The 24,962-nt window shown below is 45.3% G+C and overlaps 2 protein-coding genes across 2 annotated transcripts; both read right to left on the bottom strand.

The window, feature by feature from the left end:
• Window positions 1-1,197: 1,197 nt before the first annotated feature.
• Window positions 1,198-12,530, bottom strand: LOC308483174 (IgGFc-binding protein-like; the record flags this gene model as incomplete). The annotated part of the gene is made up of 8 exons (XM_081016760.1): window positions 1,198-1,239; window positions 2,618-2,817; window positions 3,607-4,180; window positions 5,280-5,878; window positions 6,590-7,157; window positions 8,019-8,608; window positions 10,547-11,180; window positions 11,682-12,530. 8 exons carry the CDS (start codon window positions 12,528-12,530, stop codon window positions 1,198-1,200), a joined length of 4,056 nt encoding a protein of 1,351 aa, XP_080872886.1.
• Window positions 12,531-12,930: 400 nt separating this feature from the next.
• Window positions 12,931-23,974, bottom strand: LOC308483173 (uncharacterized protein; the record flags this gene model as incomplete). The annotated part of the gene is made up of 3 exons (XM_081016759.1): window positions 12,931-12,998; window positions 13,141-15,169; window positions 23,855-23,974. The coding sequence occupies 3 exons, from the start codon at window positions 23,972-23,974 to the stop codon at window positions 12,931-12,933; spliced, it is 2,217 nt and encodes a 738-aa protein (XP_080872885.1).
• Window positions 23,975-24,962: the final 988 nt, after the last annotated feature.

The following is a 24,962-nucleotide window of genomic DNA, read 5'->3' as shown; positions in this document are numbered from 1 at the left end:
GTGTTGGTGGCAGGATAATATTCCTCACTGCCCCTGAGGCAGCAGGCCAGATTATGAGATACCGTGTGGACACTGAGGGGAATTATTGGGGATTCAGGAAAGGTGGCTGTTGCTGCTGCCCTCCCTGGTTAACTTCCGCCTAATTGTAGGGCCATCCCCACTCTGAGGTAAAATTTCTGAGGTAAATAAAAACAACAAAAAGCTATGTAAAGGAAGAACCTCAAATATTACTTTGTGCTTGTGATGATATATTGCACCCTTAGAACCTCTTGCATATGTCACCTAGCGGTGTTAGTTGTATGGAATCTGCTTATTCAAAACATGTGTTGCATTTGCCTCTGAGAAGTTGGAGAGCAATAACCTCCATTTTGTGTATCAGATGCAAGCTGTCTGTCACGAAACAGTCCCTAGGTTCTGCTGCCTGGAGTTCTGAGGAAGCTTTGTCTTTTTATTCTGACTGAACTCACCACCATTAGCAATATTCCTTTCTTATCTTGTCCCCAGTTTCCCCCCTGCCACAGCTGACAATAAAAATGTGATACTGTGACCAGAGGGCCTCCGTTTTCCCCTGTACCTTAGTCCACCTAGTTTCGTTTGCTGTGGAGCCACATGAACGGGCGTGTTGTGGGCACAGAAGAGATAATGTCCCGCTCATTTCAGTTTGTATGAACATGTTGTTTGGAAGAGTGTAATGCAGCACAAAACCCAAAGTAACATAAAACCCTAAGAAAATTTATTTTTATTTAACAAAGTTTTTATACACTGCTTGATTGTAGTAGAACCTCTAAGCAATTTACAAGAAATATTGAAATTATCAATAAAACCATTTGAAAACAACAAAAACAGTTAAAGATAATTAAAATATATAGTAAAAAAGATTAAAACATGTCAACATATTTTTGTCTGGATAGGCTTGTGAAGGGGCTTGCCTGTTTTCAATAGGCAGAGAATAAGTGTAGTCCTTGCCACACTAAAAGGTCAATTTCGGATAAGTGTGGGACGAGTAATATGCAGCATCTGTAACAGTGCAAGTTCCAGTGGTCAAATGGCCATATATGGGGTAAGGTGATCTTGCAAATAAACTAGTCTCAAGCCATTAAGGGTTTTACATACCACTAGTAACCTTGAACTTGGCCCAGTAACAAATTGGCAACCACCAAAGATCTCTGAGCAGAGGTTTTATATGCTGACAGGGTCTCACTCAGGATCTAGAGTGGTCACTTTGTGATGGGAGTAGTACTACAAAACATTTAGAGGGCACCAGGTTGACAAAGGCTGGTCTACAGCCTACAGGTCTGAGCTACATCTAGGTGACATGGGCAAATTGTGGAAGGGCAGCGCTGGCACAAATCCTGAGGCTTTAAGTGTTGATCAAGATTGGAGGAAGGAGAAAAATGAAAGAGTTGGAGGCAGTATTAGCAACCACCCACCATTTGAATGGTTGTCATGTTTTACATACTGACCATGAGGAACAGCATCACCAAAATATGATCATAAGGTCAATTTTTGCCTCTTTCTTCACCCCCAGTCCTGTGGGAGTCTTCTTATGAGGCGATTTATTTGCTTATTTAACACATTTTTTCTATTGCTTTTCTATTTCCAAAACAGCTTACAGAAACAATGAATTGGGGTTATTTACTCCCTCTCACTAAATACTTTTCCAAACATGACTACCAGTTCTTGTCTAGCAATCCTACTTGTTGCACATACACTCCAAACCAGGAAAACCTGGGCAGTTGCTGATAGACTACGTCCTTGTGGAAGTAATAGCACTGACCCAAATGCCAGCTACAACCATCGAGGCCTGGTGGTACTCTCAGTACTTCTTTGACCAGCACTGTAGCCCAGGCAGCTATGTAAAATCATTATTTTGCCAAAACGCTGTCAAGATGGACTCACACAAATGCAAGACCTTTACCAAAAGCTTTTTATTGATTTGTCTGTTAGATTCAACTCGGTCTGGGTCAAGACATTGCTGTGAAACGCCCGTTGCCATGCCCCAAAGACAGCTGTAGCCTTGAACCAAGAAAGACTTTGCTGTGTACCTGGGGAGCAACTATCACACATCAGATTGGAATGTGTTGTACTGTTTGGCAGAGGGACCCCTCTATGTATGCTATGTGACACTTTGAGTCAAATGTGAATAAGCTAGTGAAACAAACTGAAAACATCAAACAATGCAAATTCAAGGAAGCAGAGGCTAGCTAGTGACCGAACTTATGTACAATATCTGTGGGGCTGAAGCTCAGCATTTCTGAGCTGGTGAACCCAATCTGCTTTGCTGCAGGAAAGCACATTTATTTAACGGCAAGAGGTGTTCCATTGTGCTTGGGAGACCAGCTGCCTGTCCTATCCCTGGGATTCAGCCAGGGAGAAGCTGTTTCTGTCACGATACCAGTCCAGATATTGCCTCAGAGGGGTTGGCACACACACACACACACATACACACACACACACACACACACACACATGCACACACTAGCATCTCTTCCTGATCTTTGTAGAGAAACCACAGCCCAACTGAACAAAATGCCTTTAAATTCAAGCATTCCAGTTTAGCCAGGTTGTGTATTGGGATAACATGTTCTTGTTCTTTCAGAAAGTGCTTGTCACTTGCCTTAAACCATGTGCCCTGGTGAAAGCACCGGCATTGACTAATAGGCACACAATGATACCCAGCCATAAAGTAACCCTTTTTGCACTGGCAGCCTTCGGCACAGTTGCTAGAGCACTTGGTGATGCTGACTGCTTCTCTGCAACCTCTGGGGCAAGCTCTGACACAGATATCGTAGTGACTGTTGACTGGGCACTTCATAACTGCAAGAAAGATTGGGGAAAATTAAGTTACTATATGAAAGGGGAAGATGAGTGTGGATTAGGAACATAGGGAGCTAGGATACTGAGTCAGTTCAGACCATTTTGTCCATTTAGCTCAGTACTGTCTGCACCATGGATAAGAAATCACCATCCCACATGCCAAACTTGGCCAATCAAGGGTACAAATTTGAACTGGACTCAGCTGCCTCACACCTGACAACATATGGGGGCCAGATGGAGAATAGGAATTGGTAAATCTCACAGTTTTGTTTATTCCCAGTTCCTTGCTTTTCCCATCTTAAGTTCAGGTCTCCACCTTTCCATGTCAGTTTGCTTTTTTTAAAGTCATTGGGAAAACTCAACAACATTTCAATGTGATTTCTCCCCTGCCAATATGCACAATTTTGTATGCAGTTTTGCCTAACATGCACATTTTTGCAAAGTGATTTCCCTTAATATAAAGCATCTTTGTGAATTATTTCCCCCTAATATATGAACTTTTATGCACACTTTACTCTAGTATATGCACTTTTGTACACTGGGTTGCAGCACTGCATTTGGAAAATTACCAATGTTTTGCAAAGTACGAATTGGGATGTTACATGCTGCCGCTTCCATCACCAAGCCCAGACTATGAGCAGACAAGTTGGTAATACCTGTTCTTGGATGTATAGTTGAGATTGTTAATAGATACTAGTGTGCACAGATCAAGAAGGATGCTGGCAGGGGTTATGAAAGTGGGGTTAGGTGCCCGTGGCCTTAGAAAGCTAATTCTATAGGAGGACTTACGGCAGAATGCTGCTGTCCTCCAAGGCTTGATCTTGACGCCTGCAGCTTGACAGGCAGTGACGTAGGCATGGATAGCCCGACAGAGGATAACAGTGTTCCCTCTTGCTTTGCAGAGGTCATGCACGCAATTGTTGTAGAAGTCTGCAGGGTTGATGGTGGAAAAGCAGGCACTGAAAGGCCCATATGGGGCTTGAAGTATGCCACATTGACTGCTGTGTACATAGCTGGCCTTCCGGCTCTCTCTGCATGCACCACATACTGAAGCGGCACAATCATCTGCGCAGACAGCCGTGGGGACGTCCACTCTCCAAGCAGCTGCAAAGACTTGGACGCTTGAGGCTGGGTGGCCAGTGGGCAGGAAGAGGTCATCATTGGATCTGCCATTATAATTACCACATAGGCCACAGGTCTGGCCCTGATAGGATTCAGGTACTCTGACAACAAGATGGTAGAGCTGGTCAAAAGAGACGAATAAGCCAAAGTCTGTCCGAATCACAATGTTGTCACTATGGTAGTACGCCCACATACCATCACTTACCAACCGGAAAGGTAAGTAGGTGGTTGCACCATTGACCTGTGGCAGTGGAAAGTTAGTGAGAATCAGGCAGGCAGACAGTTTAAGACAATGGCCACTCCTCTGATGTGTCCAAACCAACATCTGATGTAGTTTCACCTTTTGCCCTTGTTTACTGGTCTGTTTTCTACGTATGTTCCTTATACATGAAAACCTAGCATTAGCACATAGCATCCCTGAACACTAGGCTCTCCAGATTGCAAGCAGGGCCCATCACTGTACTGACACCTGCCCTGGACCCCTTGTGCTGGATGGCTTGGAGCCACCATTTTAGATTCCCTGTAATGTCAAAGCAGAAAATTAAAAAAGGTGTTGCCAAGCTGCCCAAACACCAGGGCTGTCTTAAGCATATGTGGCGCCGGGGTGCAAAGATCCACCCAGCACCCCCCCCCAGTTGCCCAGTCCCAGGTGCGCATGAGGGCAGAGCTGGCCGGCCACCCAGCGTTTTGCTGGCTTGGTCGCCCGCAGCAGAAGAGCCCACCGCAGCACTCTGACTGGCGGGTGGGCTCTTCGCCAGACTCTCGGCTGGTGCCCCAAGAGCCCAGCGCCCAGGTGCCCCGCACCCCTAGCACCTATGGGTAATATGGCCTTGTCAAACACTAATTATAGTGCTGCTGCTGCTGCCAGCTTTGGCCACAGGGACTCACTAATGAAGTAGGGGGCCCACCTGTAGAGACTTTCCCAAGGCCTCCCCCAAACCTAGATCTAGCCTTGCTAATATGACTATTGTATATTGATTGTTGCCCACCAGCCACACATCAGTTCTACTGTGCTCATCTTGAACATAGGAAGCTGTCTTATATTGAATCAGACCATTGGTTCATCTAGCTCAGTATTGTCTATACTGACTGGCAGGAACCTTCCAGGGTTTCTCAGGGGTTTCTGCCAGCCCCAGATGTTGGGGATTGAACCTGGAACCTTTTTCATACAAGGCAGATTCTCTGCACTGAGCTACAGCCCATCCGCTGACTCCATCATTACCCATAGCTATATCATTACACAACCTCATTGCTGCAACCATTCACCCTATCTATTCAACACCTCATGTCTTTTGACCAAGCAACCATGTTCCATTGCTCTCCGTTTCACAAAGGCTTACCAGGACAATGCCTCTCTTTTCCCGCAAGATGGAGATGGTGTTTTGATAAGCTGTGACTGACACGACCTTCGTCACAGAGATCTTGCCGCTGGACCGCCTCTCATTCTCCACGTTGACAGAGAAGGGCTGAAGGGAGGTCTTCTGCGTGCAGCTCCTAGCCAGGGTGTAGGTGCAATTGCTCTGGAGGTCAAATGTGGTGCCATCAAAGGTGAGATAGTGTGGGTCACCAGCCACATGACAAGAGCCACTCCTCTTGGGGGCAAGTGAGTGGCATTTCTGGACACCTTCCACCACACGACATTCCTCATTAGGACCACAGGAGGAACGGTGGCAGTCCATGATGCCACCTACTTGGCATACACATCGCTCCTTGCAGAATCCGTTGAGATAGAAAGAGTCACCCGCCTTGTAGTAGAAGCCTTGGTGGACACAGCCACACTGGGAGATGGGAACACACTGGTCGCCACTCAGAACATAACCTTCATTGCATTCACATCCCTCGTGGCATCTAGTAGTGCACGGGTTAAAGAGGCTGAGACAAGTCACTGGGCAATTGCTGGTGCAGACTTTATAGCGGCTGTTTGCGCTGCATTTAGGTGCTGGAGAGAGACAGGAAGACATTATTGACCTGGTGGAACCCCACTTAGTCTGGCGTATTCTCCTAATCCCCCCAACCTAAAATGTAAGTGTAGGAAGAGATACTAATTTCAGACATTTCCAAATCTTGTTTCTAACAGGGGGATCTCCTGATCCTGACTCTAGGAATAAGTGCATAAGCTGAATCAGATCAAAATGTCCATCCAATTCAACATCCTATTTTCCACAAAGCCCAACCAGATTCTTCTGAGAAGTCCACAAGCAGAGGATGAAGAAACTGGTTTTCCCATCAGGCTCTCCAGAAACTGCTACCCAGATTTATATGAACTCTGAAACCTGGAGGTCGCCTATAGCTATCATGACTATAGCTATCATTGATGATGAACATAACATATTACAATGTATTTATATACCACTTTTCATTCCACAGATAGTTGTCAAATCCCCATTGTGTGTATGCAAGTGGCAACCACCACAATCTGGAGCAACAAGTTCCATATATTGTGAACATATTCCCCTTATTTGTCCTGAATCACCTGCCAATCAGTGTGGACGACCTCAAGTTCTAAGTACTGAGAAAGGGAAAAACTTTCTATCCACTTTCACCATCAAATAAAATAATTTTGAAAATTGGCCTGGGAGTTTATGTACTCATCATTCCTTGGCAGGAACTGGGGGTTCACTTTCTGCAAGGTTATTGACCATGAACTTACTACAGAAACTGGCAGACCTCCACTCATAGACCCTGGTGCCATATGCTTGGCAAGCTGCGGCATAGGAGGAGATGATGTGACAGACGGCATTTTTATTGGTCTTGTTGGAGCAAAAGTCAAAGACACAGTCTTTGAAATATGATTGAGGTGGCACCTTGCTGTGGCACTCCCTGAAAGGGCCACGCATGTCCAGCAGGAGGCCACACTCCTTGCTCGTCTTCTGTGAGTGTTCAATGTTCACAAGGTCTGCACAGGCCTCCTTCTCCTTCTCAATGCACCCTGGGATGTCCCGAACTTTCCAGCTTCGGCCAAAGTCCCCTGGGTTAGTTGTCAGAACTTGGCTGTGTTGCAGAGTCATGTCATCATCTGCCCGCCCATTGAAATTGCCACACAAGCCACACACGTCACCCCTGTAAGCTCCTGGCACCGTGAGACGGATATTGTTAGTCCCATCAAATGCGACAGTTAAACCAAAATCAGTCGTGATCACAATATCCCAGCCGTGGCGGTAGAGGGCAACTTTGTTGTATTCAATGTTGTAGGGCAGGTGGACCAACAATCCATTCAACTGGAAAAGGTAGGTGAGGCAGGGAGAAAGAAAGAGAGAAAAGAATTTAGAGATGTTGTATAAAGCAGATGTGGGACAACACATGCTTTTGAGGGAAAAGGTCTTGCCTTCACTCAAATGGACCAGGTAGCAGTAGATGATGGGAAAGATTCTGCCTGCCAATCACTGTCTCAGAGCCACTGCCAGTCTAAGTAAACAGTAATGTGCTAGATAAACTTTCCCCAACTGGATGCTGTCCAGATGTTTTGGGCTATAACACTCATCAGTCCTAACCACCACAGCAAATAAATGAACACATAGTTGGACCACCTGTAGGTATTCAACTTGCAAGTCAAGATATTTGGGAACAAAAGAACACAAGAACAGCCCTGTTGGATGAGGACAATGGTCCATCGGGTTCATTATTCTAGTTCCCAGATGCCCCTGGGAAGCCTACAGGCAGGATACAAGTGCAACAGGGCTACTCTTCTCACTTGCACTTCCAAGCAACTGGTATTCAGAGGCATTCTGTCTCTAAGAGTGGAGGTAGAACATAGTCTTCATGACTGGTAACCATTGATAGCTTTGTTCATGTATGCTACCTTGGATTCCATTACGGAAGAAAGTGTGGATATAAAAGAAAGGAAACAAAGAAGCAAATACATAAATGAAAATGGCGAGTTGTGCCTAGCCCTAGGAGAAGATACTATGGAGACAGAAGAACTTTAAGAGCTCCACATCAATACATAATTGTGAATAAACCATCCTGTTTGGGTTGCTTGCTCCTTTCATACTGAATAATCAACCTCAGAAATAAGAAGTGATTGATAAATCCAAGAAATTGCATGAGTTCTAGCAGAAGGGCAGAAGAAGTGCACTCACCAAGACTTTACTATGGCTGACTGTGATTGTAAAACCATAGACTTTGATCTCAATGGCTTTGGTGGCAGGATAATCCTTGTGTCCCTTCCTTTCATGCCGAACCAGGACTTGAAACTGGGTCAGGTTTGCTCTCTTGTGGCAGATTTCAACCAGGCGATAAACACAGGTCCCGTAGAAGTCATAGCGCAACCCATCAAAGGTGATGTAATGCAACTGTCCCACAGCAGTGCAGGTCCCATAGTAGGTGGGGTAGCACTTTCTCATGCCATTGACAACATGGCACCCTTCCATCTCCCTGCAACGGGACTCATGGCAGATCACTTTTTTATCTTGCGCCCTGCACAAGCAACGCTGATGGCACTGCTGGTCACCCCAGAACTGCTCAATGGGGGCATAGAGACGACCATGGTAGGCGCAGCCGCACCGGTTTTTGGGAATACACTTGCCACTATCCAGCACGTAGCCAGCCTTGCATTGGCAGGTCTCCACGCAGGGCAGGTGACACTGCTTTGGAGCATCAGGGTTGGTGCAGGTGGCTGGACATGCTGAGCCACAGGGCATGTATTGACTGTAGTCAGGGCAAGACATGGCTGCAGAAAGGAAAGCAGAGGTGAGCACATCCACTGTTCTTACATAAAGCCCTATCTTTGCTTGATAGCAACATTTCATCTAATGGTTGGAGGATGGATGGCGGCTAACAGATTGAGGTTGAATCCTGACAAGACAGAAGTACTGTTTTTGGGGGACAGGAGGCGGGCAGGTGTGGAGGATTCCCTGGTCCTGAATGGGGTAACTGTGCCCCTGAAGGACCAGGTGCGCAGCCTGGGAGTCATTTTGGACTCACAGCTGTCCATGGAGGCACAGGTCAAATCTGTGTCCAGGGCAGCTGTTTACCAGCTCCATCTGGTACGTAGGCTGAGACTCTATCTGCCTGCGGACTGTCTCGCCAGAGTGGTGCATGCTCTGGTTATCTCCCGCTTGGACTACTGCAATGCACTCTACGTGGGGCTACCTTTGAAGGTGACTTGGAAACTACAACTAATCCAGAATGCGGCAGCTAGACTGGTGACTGGGGGCGGCCGCCGAGACCACATAACACCGGTCTTGAAAGACCTACATTGGCTCCCAGTACGTTTCCGAGCACAATTCAAAGTGTTGGTGCTGACCTTTAAAGCCCTAAACGGCCTCGGTCCAGTATACCTGAAGGAGCGTCTCCACCCCCATCATTCTGCCCGGACGCTGAGGTCCAGCGCCGAGGGCCTTCTGTCGGTTCCCTCATTGCGAGAAGCAAAGCTACAGGGAACCAGGCAGAGGGCCTTCTCAGTAGTGGCGCCCTTCCAGCAGATGTCAAAGCGATAAACAACTACCTGACATTCAGAAGACATCTTAAGGCAGCCCTGTTCAGGGAAGTTTTTAACGTGTGATATTTTACTGTATTTTTGGGTTTTATGGAAGCCGCCCAGAGTGGCTGGGGAGGCCCAGCCAGATGGGCAGGGTAAAAATAATAAATTATTATTATTATTATTATTATTATTATTATTATTATTATTACATTGAGGTTCTAAATCAGGGTTCTCCCAGCAGCTGGCAAGGCCAATGGCTAGGGATCATGGGAGCTGTAGTTCAAGAACATCTGAAGGGACATAGGTTTCCCATCCTTGCTGTAAGCTTATCTATCAAACTAAAGTAGCCATTCCCCCCCACAAGGTGGTTCAGGATTATTGAACTGCAGGAGAGCCTTTTAGCTAAATAGCAGGGTCAAATCTTTTTATTTTATTTTATGATAGTGTATTCCTGAATACACTTACTTAATATATGCCTATATATGTGCACAGTATTTCAGTATTTCAGTTATGAAACACATTCCCTTCTGGAACCACAGGTTGCATTACTGCAATGGGTCTATGCAGGGCTGAATTTGAGGTTAGTCTGGAAGCTTTAGCAAGTGCAAACTGTGGCAGTTCAATTGCTCACTTGGGCAGGATATTACCACCATGTTATGATGCAGCTGAAAGAATTGCACCGGCTGCCAATTAATACTGGGCTAAGTTCAAGGACTAGCTTACTTAGACGATCATCTCATCCCTTATATACCCAACTGATCACAGCACTCTCCAGGAGAGCGTTTCCTGCAGACATTATCTTATCAGGAGGACTATTCTGTCCAATATAGTAATTAGTCCTTTAGTGTCATAGCACCTACCCTTGGGAACTCCCTCCTATTAAATATTAAACAGGCACCACCTCTGTTATCTTTTGGTTCCTAGTGAACACCTGTCTCTTTGCACAAGCCTTTTAAGCAGAGATCATTCCCAGTCTGCATCTGTGTTGGAAACTTTCTTATATATTTTAGATGTTTTAATGACTTTATATTTTGTGCGCTTGCTTCCCTAGACTCCTTTGGGAGGAAGGGCAGGATATGTATTTCACACGTAAATAATAAATACTACAATACAACCCTCATCTAGGTGCCCATAATTGCATAAGTAGCTCGATCCCTCTCTCCATGAATGCTCTGCAGTACTCACGGCAGCCGGCATGTTTTCTCCAGGCAGATATCACTGCCCCTTCTCTTTGGCAGGCATCAGCGTAAGTCTTCAGTGCTCGGCATAATATCTGCTTGTAGCCCTCAAAGGCACACAAATCAATCACACAGTCGTTCAAATAGGGCTTGGGGTCAATCAAGGCATGGCAATGTCGGAACGGGCCACCTCTGTGCTTAGTAAGCAGGCCGCAATAAGTCTCCGCTCTGTATCTGGTCGCCATCTCTGGAGAACAGCGCCAGCATTTGCCATGGCAGCCATGACTGCATTGGCTATCACCATCTTCCACCTTCCAGCTCCTGCCAAACTTCACAGGATCGGTGGCAAAGCCTCCCAAAGATGTCATAAAGTCATCATTGGGGTCCCCGTTGTAGTTGCCACAGAGGCCGCAGATATGGCTCCGAAAGGCTGGAGTGACCTTCACCACTAGGTAATAGTTCCAGTCATAGTAAACTTTCAGACCAAATGATGTTTCCACAACCAGTTGGCCTCCTCTGTGGTATAAGGAGAGCTTCCCATCATGCATGCTTATGGGCAGGCGGGAGCGTACTTGGTTGACCTGGAAGCGGCAAAGGCAGATAAAAGAATGTTTTTCTTTAGTCAAGATTATATACACATACTCTGCAAATTACCGTATTTTTCGCTCTATAACACGCACCAGACCATAACACGCACGTAGTTTTTAGAGGAGGAAAACAAGAAAAAAAATATTATAAACGAAATAGTGAATATATGATTTTTGTGGTTCATGCTGTGGCCACAGACATGTGATCTGACAGTGAGTTTGGAGTAGCCCAATGCAAAAATCCTGAGGATCCATGTGGATCCATGCTTTGTAACCATGGAGGAGGGAAGGAAGGGGAACTATGGATCCTCTGCTCACGACTGCAGCAGACCCCCCCCCCGCCACCCGCAGGCATTCGCTCCATAACACGCAGAGACATTTCCCCTTACTTTCTAGGAGGAAAAAAGTGAGTGTTATGGTGCAAAAAATACGGTAATTGAAGTGACACAGCAGCATTCCCTCACCCGATGCCCTCCAGCTTTTTGGGACTCCAATTCCCATCTGCCCCAGCCAGTGTGGCCAATGGCAAGTGATGATGGGTGCTGGAGTCCCAACAATGGTGGTGACCTGGCTGACGAAAGAGAACCGGGAGTTCTTCTGGCTCTTGGTGTAGATATGGAAGAAAGGTAGAGCCGAAGTGGGTTGGCAGGTCTTAACCACGGTGTAAGTGCAGGTACCTTGGAAATCGTAGCTGCGTCCGTCAAAGGTGTGGTAGTGGGGTTGTCCAGAGGCCCAGCAGATTGACTGGGCGGGCGAAACAGACACACACTTGGGGACACCATTCACAACTTTACAGGTTGTCCCTCTCTTGCAGTGAATTGTGCGGCATGCTTGTGCTGCTACTGGCACACATTTGGGCCGTCCATTTATAACTTGACATACAGTTCCCCTTTGGCAATGGGTACTATGGCAGGAGCTCGGCAGAGGGACGCACTGGGGCCAGGCATTCACAATCTGACAGACAGTCCCCACACTGCAGCGGAATTTGTCACAGGAAGGTGGGTTGTGCACACATTGGGGGAATCCATTAACAAGCCGACACACAGTCCCCACTTGACAATGTACAGAAGCGCAAGAAGGTGCTGCTGCTGGAACACATGTTGGCCGGCCATGTGCAATCTGGCACACCATTCCCTGTGTACAGTGAGTTTTGTTACAGGAAGACAGAATGGGTACACAAGTTGGCAAGCCACTGATGACCTCACAAACAGTCCCTCTTTGACAATGTGCTCTGTCGCAGGATGGTGGGACAGCAACACATCTGGGCCAGTAGTCCACAATTTTACAAACTGTCCCATCTTGGCAACGGAAGTGGTCACAGGAAGGAGGGCTCGGAACACAGTGGGGCACACTGTCCCTGCACTGCAACTGAATTTTGCACAGGAAAGTGGGCTGGGAACACATTGGGGCCCACCAAAAACCTTTTGACATACAGTCCCGATGTTGCAGCTGACATTTCCACAGGAGGGTGGGATGGGAACACATGTGGGCCAACCAGAAACAATTTGACACACAGTCCCTGCACTGCAGCTAAATTGGTCACAGGAGGGTGAGATTGTAACACACCTGGGCCAACCATAAGCCATTTGACACACAGTCCCTGCACTGCAGCTGACATTTCCACAAAATTGTGAACTGGAATGGGGAACGCATTTGGGCCAACCACTACTGATCTCACATACAGTCCCTTCTTTGCAATGGAACTTGTCACAGGAAGGCGAGATGGAAATACACCTTGGATGCCCTTCATATATCTCACACACAGTCCCTGCATGACAGCTGATTTTTTCACAAGCAGGTGGGCTCATACGGGCAACACATTTGGGCCAACCACTGCTGATTTCACAAACTGTCCCTTCTTTGCAATGAAAACTGTCACAGGAAGGTGAGACAGAAATACATCTTGGATGCCCTTCGTATATCTCACACTTAGTCCCTGCACTGCAGCTGAATTTTTCACAGGAAGCTGGGTTGGAATGGGGAACACATGTGGGCCAACCACTACTGATCTCACATACAGTCCCTTCTTTGCAATGGAACTTGTCACAGGAAGGCGAGATTGAAATACATCTTGGATGCCCCTCGTATATCTCACACTTGGTCCCTGCACTGCAGCTGACTTTTTCACAGGATGACAAGCTGGAACGGGGAACGCATGTGGGCCAACCACTACTGATTTCACAAACTGTCCCTTCTTTGCAATGGAACTTGTCACAGGAAGGCGATACGGAAATACACCTTGGATGCCCTTCGTATATCTCACACTTGGTCCCTGCACTGCAACTGAATTTTTCACAGGAAGCTTGACTGGAACGGGGAACGCATGTGGGCCAACCACTACTGATCTCACATACAGTCCCATCTTTGCAATGGAACTTGTCACAGGAAGGCGAGATGGAAATACATCTTGGATGCCCTTCATATATATCACACTTGGTCCCTGCACTGCAGCTGATTTTTTCACAAGAGGACAAGCTGGAACGTGGAACACATTTGGGCCAACCACTACTGATTTCACATACAGTCCCTTCTTTGCAATGGAACATGTCACAGGAAGGCGAGACGGAAATACATCTTGGATGCCCTTCATATATCTCACACTTGGTCCCTGCACTGCAGCTGATTTTTTCACAAGAGGACAAGCTGGAATGTGGAACACATTTGGGCCAACCACTACTGATTTCACAAACTGTCCCTTCTTTGCAATGGAACTTGTCACAGGAAGGTGAGATGGAAATACACCTTGGATGCCCTTCGTATATCTCACACACAGTTCCTGTACTGCAGGTGAATTTTTCACACGAGTTTCTAATGGGAATGCAGGTGGGCCAGTCATCAACTGATTTACAAAGTGTTCCTTCTTTGCACTGGATTTTGTCACAAGAGGCTGGGATTGGAACACACATTGGCCAACCATCTATAATTTCACAAGTAGTCCCATCCCTGCAGCCGAGTTTGTCACAGGTGGGTGGGATAGGCACACACTGAGGCCAACCATCAACCATTTTACAAGTTGTCCCCTGACTGCAATGGATTTTGTCACAGGACGGTTGGATTGCTGTGCACTGGGGCCAACCTTGGATGATTTTACAAACGGTCCCTTGTCTACAGTAGACGTTTTCACAGGAGTGAGGGGCTGGAACACATTCTGGCCATCCGTTAACTGTTCTACAGATGGTTCCCACTTTACATTGCAACTTGTCGCAGGTGGGAGGGATGGGAATGCATTTGGGCCTTCCATCAATGAATTTGCAAACAGTCCCCTCTGCACATTTTGTTTTCTGACATGAAGATGGCAAAGGCACACATGTGGGCCAGTTATGCACTATTTCACATACAGTTCCTTGTCTGCATTTATATCTGTCACAGGAAAGCGGGATGGGTATGCATGTTGGCTTGTCATCAGCCATTTCACACGCGGCCTCTTCTGTGCAAACAAAGGACGCACAGGACGTTGGTTTATCTGGGATGCACGTCGGCCAGCCATTGACAATATCACACACTGTTCCCGTTTTGCATTCCGTATTCTCACAGGAGTGCGGCAGGGGCACGCAGCTGGGCCACCCGTTCACCATTTCGCAGACATTTCCCACTGCGCACTGGATTTTGTCACAGGATATTACGGTGGGCACACACTTGGGCATGCCATCTGTGATCTCACAGATTGTTCCTTCTTTGCAGTGAATGGTGCCACAGGAAGGTGCAACGGGCACGCAGGCGGGAATCCCGTTAGCTATCTTACATTCTGTCCCCTGCTTGCAGTGAACTTTGTCACAGGACGGTAGGACGGGTACACACCTGGGCAAGTTGTTCACAGTCTTGCATTCAGTGCCAGCCACACAATTTAAATTGGCACAGGATGGCCCTGGGACACACTTAGGCCAACCATTCACAATATTACACACAGTCCCTTGCTCGCAGACGGTATGCAGGCAGGATGGCGGCAATCGGACACACGTCGGGTAGCCATCGATCACTTCACATATGGCCCCTTTATCACAAAGAAGGACACCGCATGATGCTGTTACTGGGACACATTTAGGCTGACCATGGACAACCTCGCATTCAGTCCCAACTTCACATTGTTTTTTTTTTCATGCATAATTTTTATTAATTTGCATAATACAAAATACAAAAACAAAATATAAAAGTTCGATTCTCATTTTCACAGGTTTTTAAGTATGACTTCCTTCAACCTTTCCACAAATCATCCGTAATAATCTTTTATAAAAGTTCGCATTTCTTAATTTGTAATGCCATTAATCATTCTAGTTCTTCCATTTCTCTTTAGACAATACTCTTTTCTTTTTACAGAGCTCCTTTAAAGCCCACTAGTGTTATCTGTCCATCACTTAAATTTTCCAGATATTTCGTAAAACTTTCCCAATCCTTAATGAACCTCTGGTCTTTTGAATATCTAATTTTCCCTGTCATCTTATCCATCTCCGCATAATCTAATAGTTTTGCTCTCCATTCCTCAATTGTCGGTAGGCCCTCTGATTTCCAATTTTGAGCTAATAAGACTCTTGCTGCCGTTGTTGCATACTGGAACAGCTTGTGATCTTTCTTTTTTATCTCCCTTCCTACCAATCCCAACAGAAAAGCCTCGGGTTTTTTAACAAAAGTATATCTTAGAATTTTCTTCATTTCGTTATATACACTCTCCCAGAACCCTTTAACCTTTTGGCATTCCCACCACATATGGTAGAAGGTCCCCTCCCTTTCCTTGCACTTCCAGCATTTATTACAAGTTCCATACATTTTGGCTAATTTTGCAGGAGTCATATACCATCGGTAAAACATTTTCATTAAATTCTCCTTTAGTGTCACGCAAGCTGTAAACTTGAGATGTTTTTTCCAAAGTTTCTCCCATTCTTCAAAATATATATTATGACCGATATCTCTAGCCCAATATATCATTACCGACTTTACTTCCTCGTCTATTAAATTCCATTCCAATAACTGATTATACATTTTAGACAAAATTTTATAGTTGTTATTCAATATCTCAATCTGGAATCTAGAATCTTTATCAGCATATCCTTTGTCTTTAATATCTTTCCTGAACATTCCGTTTATCTGGAAATAGTGCAGCCAATCATAGACTTTCTCTTTGACCTGTTCGTACGGCTTCATTTTCCACTTTCCTTCTTCTTTCATTAACAGTTGTTCATAGGAAGCCCAATTGTCCCTCATGTTAATCTTTTTAACGCTCATGACTTCTAGTGGCGATAGCCAATGGGGTGTTTTAGGTTCTAACATATCTCTGTTCCTCTCCCATACCTCAATCAGTGGACCTCTGAAAATATGATTTTCGAAGCCCCTGTGTACTTTTCTCCTCCCATGCCATAGATAGGCGTGCCACCCAAATCTGTTGTTAAATCCCTCTAGGTCTAGCACTTCCTTATCTTCCAGTTTTATCCATGTTTTGACCCAGCATAGGCATGACGCCTCATAGTACAATTTCAAATCTGGCAGGGCAAAGCCCCCCCTTTCCTTCACATCTGTCAACAGTTTAAATTTTATTCTTGGTTTCTTGCCCTGCCAGACGAATTTTGAGATCACCCTCTGCCAGTCTTTAAATATCTTTATACCCTTAATTACAGGAATGTTCTGGAACAGAAACAACACTTTTGGAAGCACACACATCTTGATTGTGGCTATTCTGCCCCAAAATGACAGTTTTAGCTTGCCCCATGTTTCAATATCTTTCTTAACTCCTTTCCATACTGTCTCGTAATTATTTTTGAATAAGTCTATGTTTTTTGGCGTTACCCATATTCCTAAATATTTCACCTTTCTGGCCACCTCTATTTCCGTTTCTCTTTGTAATTCTTCAGTTTTATCTGTATTCATATTCTTTACTATAATTTTTGTTTTCCTTTTATTTAATTTGAAGCCAGCCACTTTTCCGAATTGGTCAAATTCTTCGAGTACCTCTTTTATTGAATCTATTGGATCCTCCATTGTTACAACCAGGTCGTCTGCGAATGCCTTAATTTTGTATTCGTTCTGCCCAACTGTTACTCCTTTTATCCCCTTATTTTCTCTTATTGAATTTAGGAGGACTTCTAACACCATTATAAATAACAATGGGGACAGTGGACATCCCTGTCTTGTTCCTTTTGCTATTCTTATTTCTGCTGTCTCCACATTATTTATTATCAGTTTTGCCTTTTGTTCCGTGTAGATTGCCTTTACCCCGTTGTAGAATTCAGTGCCAACCTCCATATATTCCAATTGTTTCAGCAGGAAATCCCAGATTATGTTATCGAATGCTTTCTCTGCATCCACGAACAACAACAAACCTTGTTTATCACACCTGTCAGATAAATATTCTATAATATTTACTATGTTTCTTATGTTGTCCTTCATTTGCCTACCCGGCAAAAAGCCCGCTTGATCTTTGTGTATACTTTCTACCAATATATTTTTTAGTCTCCTTGCCAGAATTCCCGCAAAAATCTTGTAATCTATGTTTAATAGGGAGATCGGTCTATAGTTTTTAATCTGTTGTAAATCTGAATCCTGTTTGGGGATTAGTGTGATTAGTGCCTCCTTCCATGTCTCTGGTATTTCTCTTTCTTTAAGGATATTATTCATTACTTCTTGCAATGGAGTCAGCAAGACTGACTCCATTTCTTTATAATAGCTACCAGTAAACCCATCTGGACCTGGGGCTTTCCCTTTTTTTAATTCCTTTATTGCTTCTTTGATTTCTTCTACCTCAATTAGGGCACTCAATTTTCCTTTCTCCACTGTGGAAATCTTTTTTATATTCTTACATTTTAGAAATCTTTCTATTTTTCTCAGATTATTCCTTTCACTGTTTTTAAAAAGTCCTCTGTAGAAATCCAAAAAGGCCTTCCTTATTTCCTTGGGATTATTTATCTCTTCTCCCTCCACCTCGATTTTATTTATTGTGTTCTGTTCCTTCCTTTTTTTAAGCTGCCAAGCTAATAGCTTTCCTGATTTATTAGCATATTCGAAGCTTCTCTGTCTTAATTTTTTGACTTTCCATTCTATTTCCCTATTTATCAACATTGCAAACTGAGATTGTAAAACTTTAATATTCTCTTTTATTCTCTTATTTTTGGGGTTTTTAGTTAATTTTTGTTCGTTGTCCATTATTTGCTGTAGAATTTCATTTTTCCCTTTTTCTCTTTTTTTATTCTTAATTGCACTCTGTTGAATGAAGAAACCCCTCATCACCGCCTTGCCTGCATCCCACACCACCTTTGGTTTTGTATCATTACCTAAGTTATCCTCGAAGTATTCCTTTAACCTTTTCTGAGCTTTCTCTACTATCTCTAAATCATCTAACAAGTAATCTTTCATTTTCCATCTGTATGATCTTTCTTCCAGCCCTTTCAGTTCCATTTTTACTGGGTTATGATCCGAAATCGTTTTGGCCTGGATCCCCACCCGTATAGATCTTGGTACTAGTTCTGCTGAGGTCCATATCTGATCTAATCTCGAGGATGAGTCATTGGGTTCTGAGTGGAAAGTATATTGTTTTTCCAGAGGGTATTTAAATCTCCAAATATCCACCAAATTACAGTTCTGAACCAATGAGAAGAAGGTTCTGGGTAGCTTTCCTTCTTTGCCCATTCCATCCCTTAACCTGTCCATCTCTAACGACACCACACCATTCATATCTCCCAATAGTATTATTTTCTGATCGACGTATTCAAATAGCTTTCCCTCTAACATCCTATAAAACTCCGATTTGTTATCATTAGGTGCGTATATCCCCACTATTATTAGGTTTTCTCCTTGCCAATTAATTTGAACTGCTACTACCCTCCCTCCTTCATCTTTGAAAATTTGTTGTGCTTCAATTTGTTTTTTGATATAAATAACCACCCCCCTTTTTTTACTTTGGTCTGACGATACAAATTCATTTCCTAATCTTTTATTAATCAAAACTCTTTTATGCTTCCTTGCTATGTGGGTCTCCTGTAAGCAGATAATATCTAAACATTCTTTCTTTAAGATGTACTCGATTTTATTCCTCTTTTTCTTATCATTCATCCCATTAACATTCCAGCTCCAAACTTTTAACACCATGGTAGTTTACCTTTGCAAGAAACTGCTATCTCTCTTTAAACTCTTTCCGCTCCCCCCTCCTCCTCTTCCTCTTCCTCTCCCTCTGTCCTCTCTGTTTCTTCTTCTGAGTCTTTCCTTCCTTCTGCCTCCTCACTTTTATCTTCTTCTTTTTGTATTTTCAGTTCTTTATATTTTCTTAAAAATTTACCGGTTTCTTCTGGACTTGTCAATTTTTGCCTCTTACTCTTGTAAGTGAAGGAAATTCCTTCAGGGAACTCCCATTTAAACTCAATATTGTTCCTTTTCAGAGTCTGTACCAGTTCTTTATATGAGTCTCTGCATTTTAGCAGCCTAACTGGAATGTCTTTGAAAATTATTACGTAATTTCCATCACTATTCAGCCTTTTCCCTCTGTTTTTTTTGGAGAATCATATTCCTCATTTCCCTTTCTTTAAATGTAACTAAACAATCTCCTACAAATTTTTTATTTCTGGCTGATTTGGCTTTCAGTCTAAATGCAGATTGTACTGCGTTTGCCATCTCTTCTATTGGAATCTCCAACCAGAGGGCTAATTCTGTTATTAGTTTCTCTTTTATATTTTCACCTTGTAATTCTGGCACGGCTCTTAATCTTAAATTAACTTCCCTCTGTCTTAGTTCATTCATAGCAATTAAGTCTTTCATTTCCTCTTGGTTTTTGTTCAACTCCAAAATCTCAGCTTTTATCTTATCCTCCTCACGTCTCACATCTTTCATTTCTGATCTTGTCTTTTTCAGACCTTCCTCCACTGCCTGTGTCCTCCTAAATACCTCTTTCAGTTGACCCTTCAATTCGTTAACTGTTTCTTCTATCTTTTTGTCCATTTTCCCAATTCTATTGTCTACTTGTTCTAATTTGAGCTCTAAATTTTTCTCACTTTGTTTTATCTCCGCAAACATTCTTAAAATATCTGCTCTAAAGTCTGCTTCTTGTTTGGATCCCTTTCTATCCACTGGTGTTCCCCCTTCTGGTCTTTTTCCCATGTTTGACATTCTTACTTGATTAGGTACAACAGATACTCAGTAAAATAGAGGATCTTAGTTTCTAGCACCCGTTGAGCAATACCCGTTTGGCCCTTGTGGCCCCGACCCACAGTATTTTAACGGTCCTTAAATAGTCCACGTGGATCAACTTAGTTCCTTTTGCAGTAGACCTTCTTTGGAGGTGTCTTGAAATTCTTAAATTCTCACAAAAGCAGTGGGGAAGGTACTCTTAGAGAGTTCTTAGAAAGATCTTTTAAATTACAATTGGAGAGTGAAAGTTCACACCTTAATAGACCCTACAATTTAAGCTGGAAGAAGACCAAAAACATGTGTAAAGCAGAAGAAATACACAGAAAAGAAAGGGAAATCCAAGTTGTAGTAATATACTCTGTCCACCAGGTGGCTCTCTCTAATGCTACACAGCTCCAAAGGCAGTCTCTCTCTGAGGGCAGTCTGGAGAGTCAAGCAGCAGAGGGGGAAAAACTATTTTCCGATCGTTAAGTAGCCATCAGAAATCGTAGATCTTTCCAACTCAGAACTGAGATGTCAGTTAACAGTCCTTAAATAGTCCACGTGGATCAACTTAGTTCCTTTTGCAGTAGACCTTCTTTGGAGGTGTCTTGAAATTCTTAAGTTCTCACAAAAGCAGTGGGGAAGGTACTCTTAGAGAGTTCTTAGAAAGATCTTTTAAATTACAATTGGAGAGTGAAAGTTCACACCTTACTAGACCCTACAATTTAAACTGGAAGAAGACCAAGAACATGTGTAAAGCAGAAGAAATACACAGAAAAGAAAAGGAAATCCAAGTTGTAGTAATATACTCTGTCCACCAGGTGGCTCTCTCTAATGCTACTCAGCTCCAAAGGCAGTCTCTCTCTGAGGGCAGTCTGGAGAGTCAAGCAGCAGAGGGAGAAAAACTATTTTCCGATCGTTAAGTAGCCATCAGAAATCGTAGATCTTTCCAACTCAGAACTGAGATGTCAGCAGGGAGATGGACGTGCAGAAGAGAATTATAAACCAGGCTGATCCATACTGCAAAAGTAGGTAGTCTTTGTTAATTAGCCTCTGCAGCGTTTCCGTTTCTCCTAATGGCGTCGGCACTTTCTCTTCCGCTCTCACTTTACTGTAATCAGCACAGAGAAAGACTCCTTCTCCTCCTTCCCCCTCAGTTCATTAGGCGGTTCCAATATAGAAGCTTTACCCTCTGTCCCCTGTTTTAAACAGTCCTATATTTTTTAATAGGTATCCAAATGCTTTAATAAAAGAGTCTTTCAGGGAAACAAAGCAATCACTAGGGGAACTCACTTTCTTTTCCGCGCTCTGGTGCTTTCCTGCGTGTTCGCTGATTCCGGATAAAGGCTGAACTCCGTAAACCGTTTATTTTCCGCCGGGTTTCTCTGTTCCAGAAACGTTGCACCCCTCAAGTTTAGCTTACTCCCCGGTTTCCTGTGCTTGAAAGCGGAGCGCTAACCCTCGGCGAGACCGGGGCTTTCCGCTACTTGGGAGGGTGGATATGGCTGCCCTTGACCTGCTGCTCAGCGCCGCCGCTCTCTTCGCCTCTTTTAGAGGTTACCTGACGGCGAGGCGAGCCGCGACCAGTCTCTGCTGGGCCCCTGTACCTCCGGACACCCTCCAGAGGTGTATCTGGGGTGCTTTTCGCCCTTCGGCACCCCCTTTTCCTCCCTTTGTAGGTCGGGATTTTCGCTCTCAACCAAATCCCTTCTCGCTTCGAGGACGCGCTCCACCGGAAGCCAAGGATTTCCGTCCCAACTTCACATTGGACTTTGTGGCAGGAAGGCTGGTGGGGCACACACTGGGGCCAGCCATTGATGAGGCTGCACACTGTTCCCAGCTTGCATTGAGTATTCTCACAGGATGCCGGTGCTGGGATACATTTAGGGAAGCCACCAGCTAGGTCACATATTGACCCTTCTTGGCACTGGACTTGATGACAAGATGGTGGGTGAGGGACACACCTGGCATGGCCCTCTACTATCTTGCACACTGTCCCCTCTTGGCATTGGATGGTATTGCAGGTCTGAGGTTCTGGGACGCATTGTGGCTGATTGTGCGTAATGCTGCATACGTATCCCTTTCCACAACTCGTTCCACTGCAGGGGATGGGATGAGGGCTCAGTGGAGGCAGGGCTGCTAGAAAACACAAAGAATCACTGAGGGTAAATGGAAGAGCTATCAGTACAGAAATATCTTGGAAGGCCCAGAAAGGCATGAAAGAGAAAAGGAAATAATAGGCTATGAAATAATGCCCTGTTCCACAGAATCTCAAAGCCTGTCCCCCACCACCAACCATTTCTGTACATCATGGGTGAGGAACCTGTGGCCTTCCAGATGTTGTTGGGCATCAGCTCCCATCAGCCCAAGCCAAGCATGACTGATGGAAAGGGATCATGGGAGTGCAGGTTTCTTCATATAGCACTGTCCTCCCTTCTTTCCTCCCATATCAACCTACCTGTGCACTCAGCTAATCAGAGAAGGCTCTTTGTGTTCAGCCCTAAGGAGAAGTAGGTCATGTAAGTACAAAAGCACATAGAAACACAGCAAGCGGCCTCCTACAAAGCCAGACCATTGGCCCAACCAGCTCAGCATTGTCCACACTGACTGGATGTGGCTCTGCAAAAGTTTCAGATAGGGAGTCTTTCCCAGCCTTACCAGGAGAAACCAAGGATTGAGCCTGGGACCTTCTGCATGCAAAGCAGTTCTTCAAGCACTTCCTCTTTGCCTTACACTTTTGGTGCCTCTCACTCCTTTGCTAGCTGGCTGATCAGTTGGAACTGTTGCTTGCAGAAGGTGGTCAGTTCTAGACCATTTGCAGATCGTGCCTATGTTCCAGGCTCAGTCCTTGGCACCTCTGCTTACAAGAGTCAGGTAACAGGAGTTGGGTAGGGCCCTGCAGCTCTGCTGCCAAGGAAAGCAGATCATTCTGGAGTAGGTGAGCAAATGGTCTGACATGTCATAAGATCACTTCTGTTTCCCTTTTTCCAAAATTGTGTGATGTACCTGTGCTCTTCAACCTTGGGTCCCCAGCTGTTGTTGAACTACGACTGCCATCATCCAAAGCCGGCTGGGGATGATGAGATATGGGATACAGCAATATCTGGACACCCAAGATGGGAGAACACAGTGCTCCATGACACTGTTCTCAGACTTCCATAATTCCCTTACTAAAGCAGCCTAAATGTTCCATAGTAGCAGTTTAATCCTTTGATCACTCGTCAGAGAGAATCCAGAAAATGGAATTGCCAATCTATTGCATTCCAGTGCTTTCTGAGTTCCCCATCCACCTTTTTCAGACCTGATTTGCATCAATTTTTTAAATTAAAAATGCAACAGAGTGCACAGGTAATGTTACTGAAGCTTTTCAGGGCTAATGCCCTTTTAATTAGAAATTTCCTTCTTGGATCTTATGCTTCCTGCTCAGTAGGGATATGGCATTATAGATTTATTTTATTGTGAAAATTTCTAGACTGCTTGATGTGTGTGTGTGTAGGCTGTGCACAGTATTCAGTGAAAGTGAACATGTAATAAAATAATTAAGCAAATCATAAAGACTCTCCTCCCTGAAGGGGAGGGGAGGGGTTGTGGTCGGGGCCTGAGCTCCGGCTAGCAGGGGGCGGGGCCCCCTGCCGCCCGCTCACCTGGCTGGCGCTCACGCCCCCTCGGTGGCCCTCCAACCAGGGGCCACGGGGGGGCGTGTTCAGCAGTATTTTGCTGCAGCGCCAGCCTTCCCCCGGCCTCATTCTTCCTCCTTCGCCCATCGCGAGTCAGCAGAGTTGGAGATCGCTGCCGTCGGAAGCCAGGGAAGTATTTGCGTTGCCTCTTTTTAGTTTTTACCGCGGTACAGTGAGCATACTGTGCGCCTCTGGATGACTTTGCTGTGAGCGTTCCCTGTATTTTGTTCCTGATTGGTTACCTGTGTTCCGCATCGGCAGGCATTTCTCTGCTCCGGGCTACAGCCCACGTGGGCGCTACTTCTTAGCCGCCGCTCTCAGCCGCCTAACAGCTGACGGGCGCTTTTTGATTTTCCCTTGCTTCTGCACTGCCGGTTCGAGGAGTGGGGAGACGGGATTAAACGATCGCTTCGTGGCCGCCCAGGCAGTGTCGTTTGGGTCTTGCTCCGTTTGTTTTCTTGCGTTTGGGGCTTGGGGTTTTGTCCTTTGGTTTAGCTTAGGTTTGTGGTTTGTTTTAGGTACGTTTAGGTGTGCGTACTGCGTCCTTGAGGACAGGGCTGCTCGGGCGAAAGCCCACGTGACCGCTCCCCCTGGTCGGGCAGCTCACTGCCGCCCATCAGCTGACGCGCGCGCTCCATTTGCCTCGCTTGCTTTTGCTCCCAAAACCTCGCGGCTGAGCGCTACTCCTCCTAGCGGCTTGTGGGGCTTTTGGAAGGAGAGTCTTTCGGGCACGATCATTTGAGGAGTACCCGGGGTGCTTTGCTCCGTGAGGGCCGCCGGTGTGTGGTAGCCCCACGTGTTCCGCAGCCGCTTTGTGGGGGTTGCTAGAACGTTGTATCGCCGGGAATACAGCCTTTTAGAGCAGCGTGTGTGCGTCTTGCAGCCTCCTCCCCCTTCCGTCCGATTTCCGTGTGCTGCCTTTTGCTGTCGCGGGCGTGTGTGTGTGCGTGTGTCTTCTTGTTCTGCCTCACTGTGTGGAGCCCCTTTTCTGTAGTGCGTTTCTTGGGACAGAACTCAGGTGGTCTGGGAGTGTGCGTTTGTCTGTGTTTGTGTGTGTGCCTGTGTGCTCCTGGCA

Source organism: Podarcis pityusensis (assembly GCF_964106645.2).
Source record: "Podarcis pityusensis genome assembly, chromosome: 8".
Classification (NCBI taxonomy): domain Eukaryota; kingdom Metazoa; phylum Chordata; class Lepidosauria; order Squamata; family Lacertidae; genus Podarcis; species Podarcis pityusensis.
This window is presented reverse-complemented; position numbering and strand designations above follow the sequence as displayed.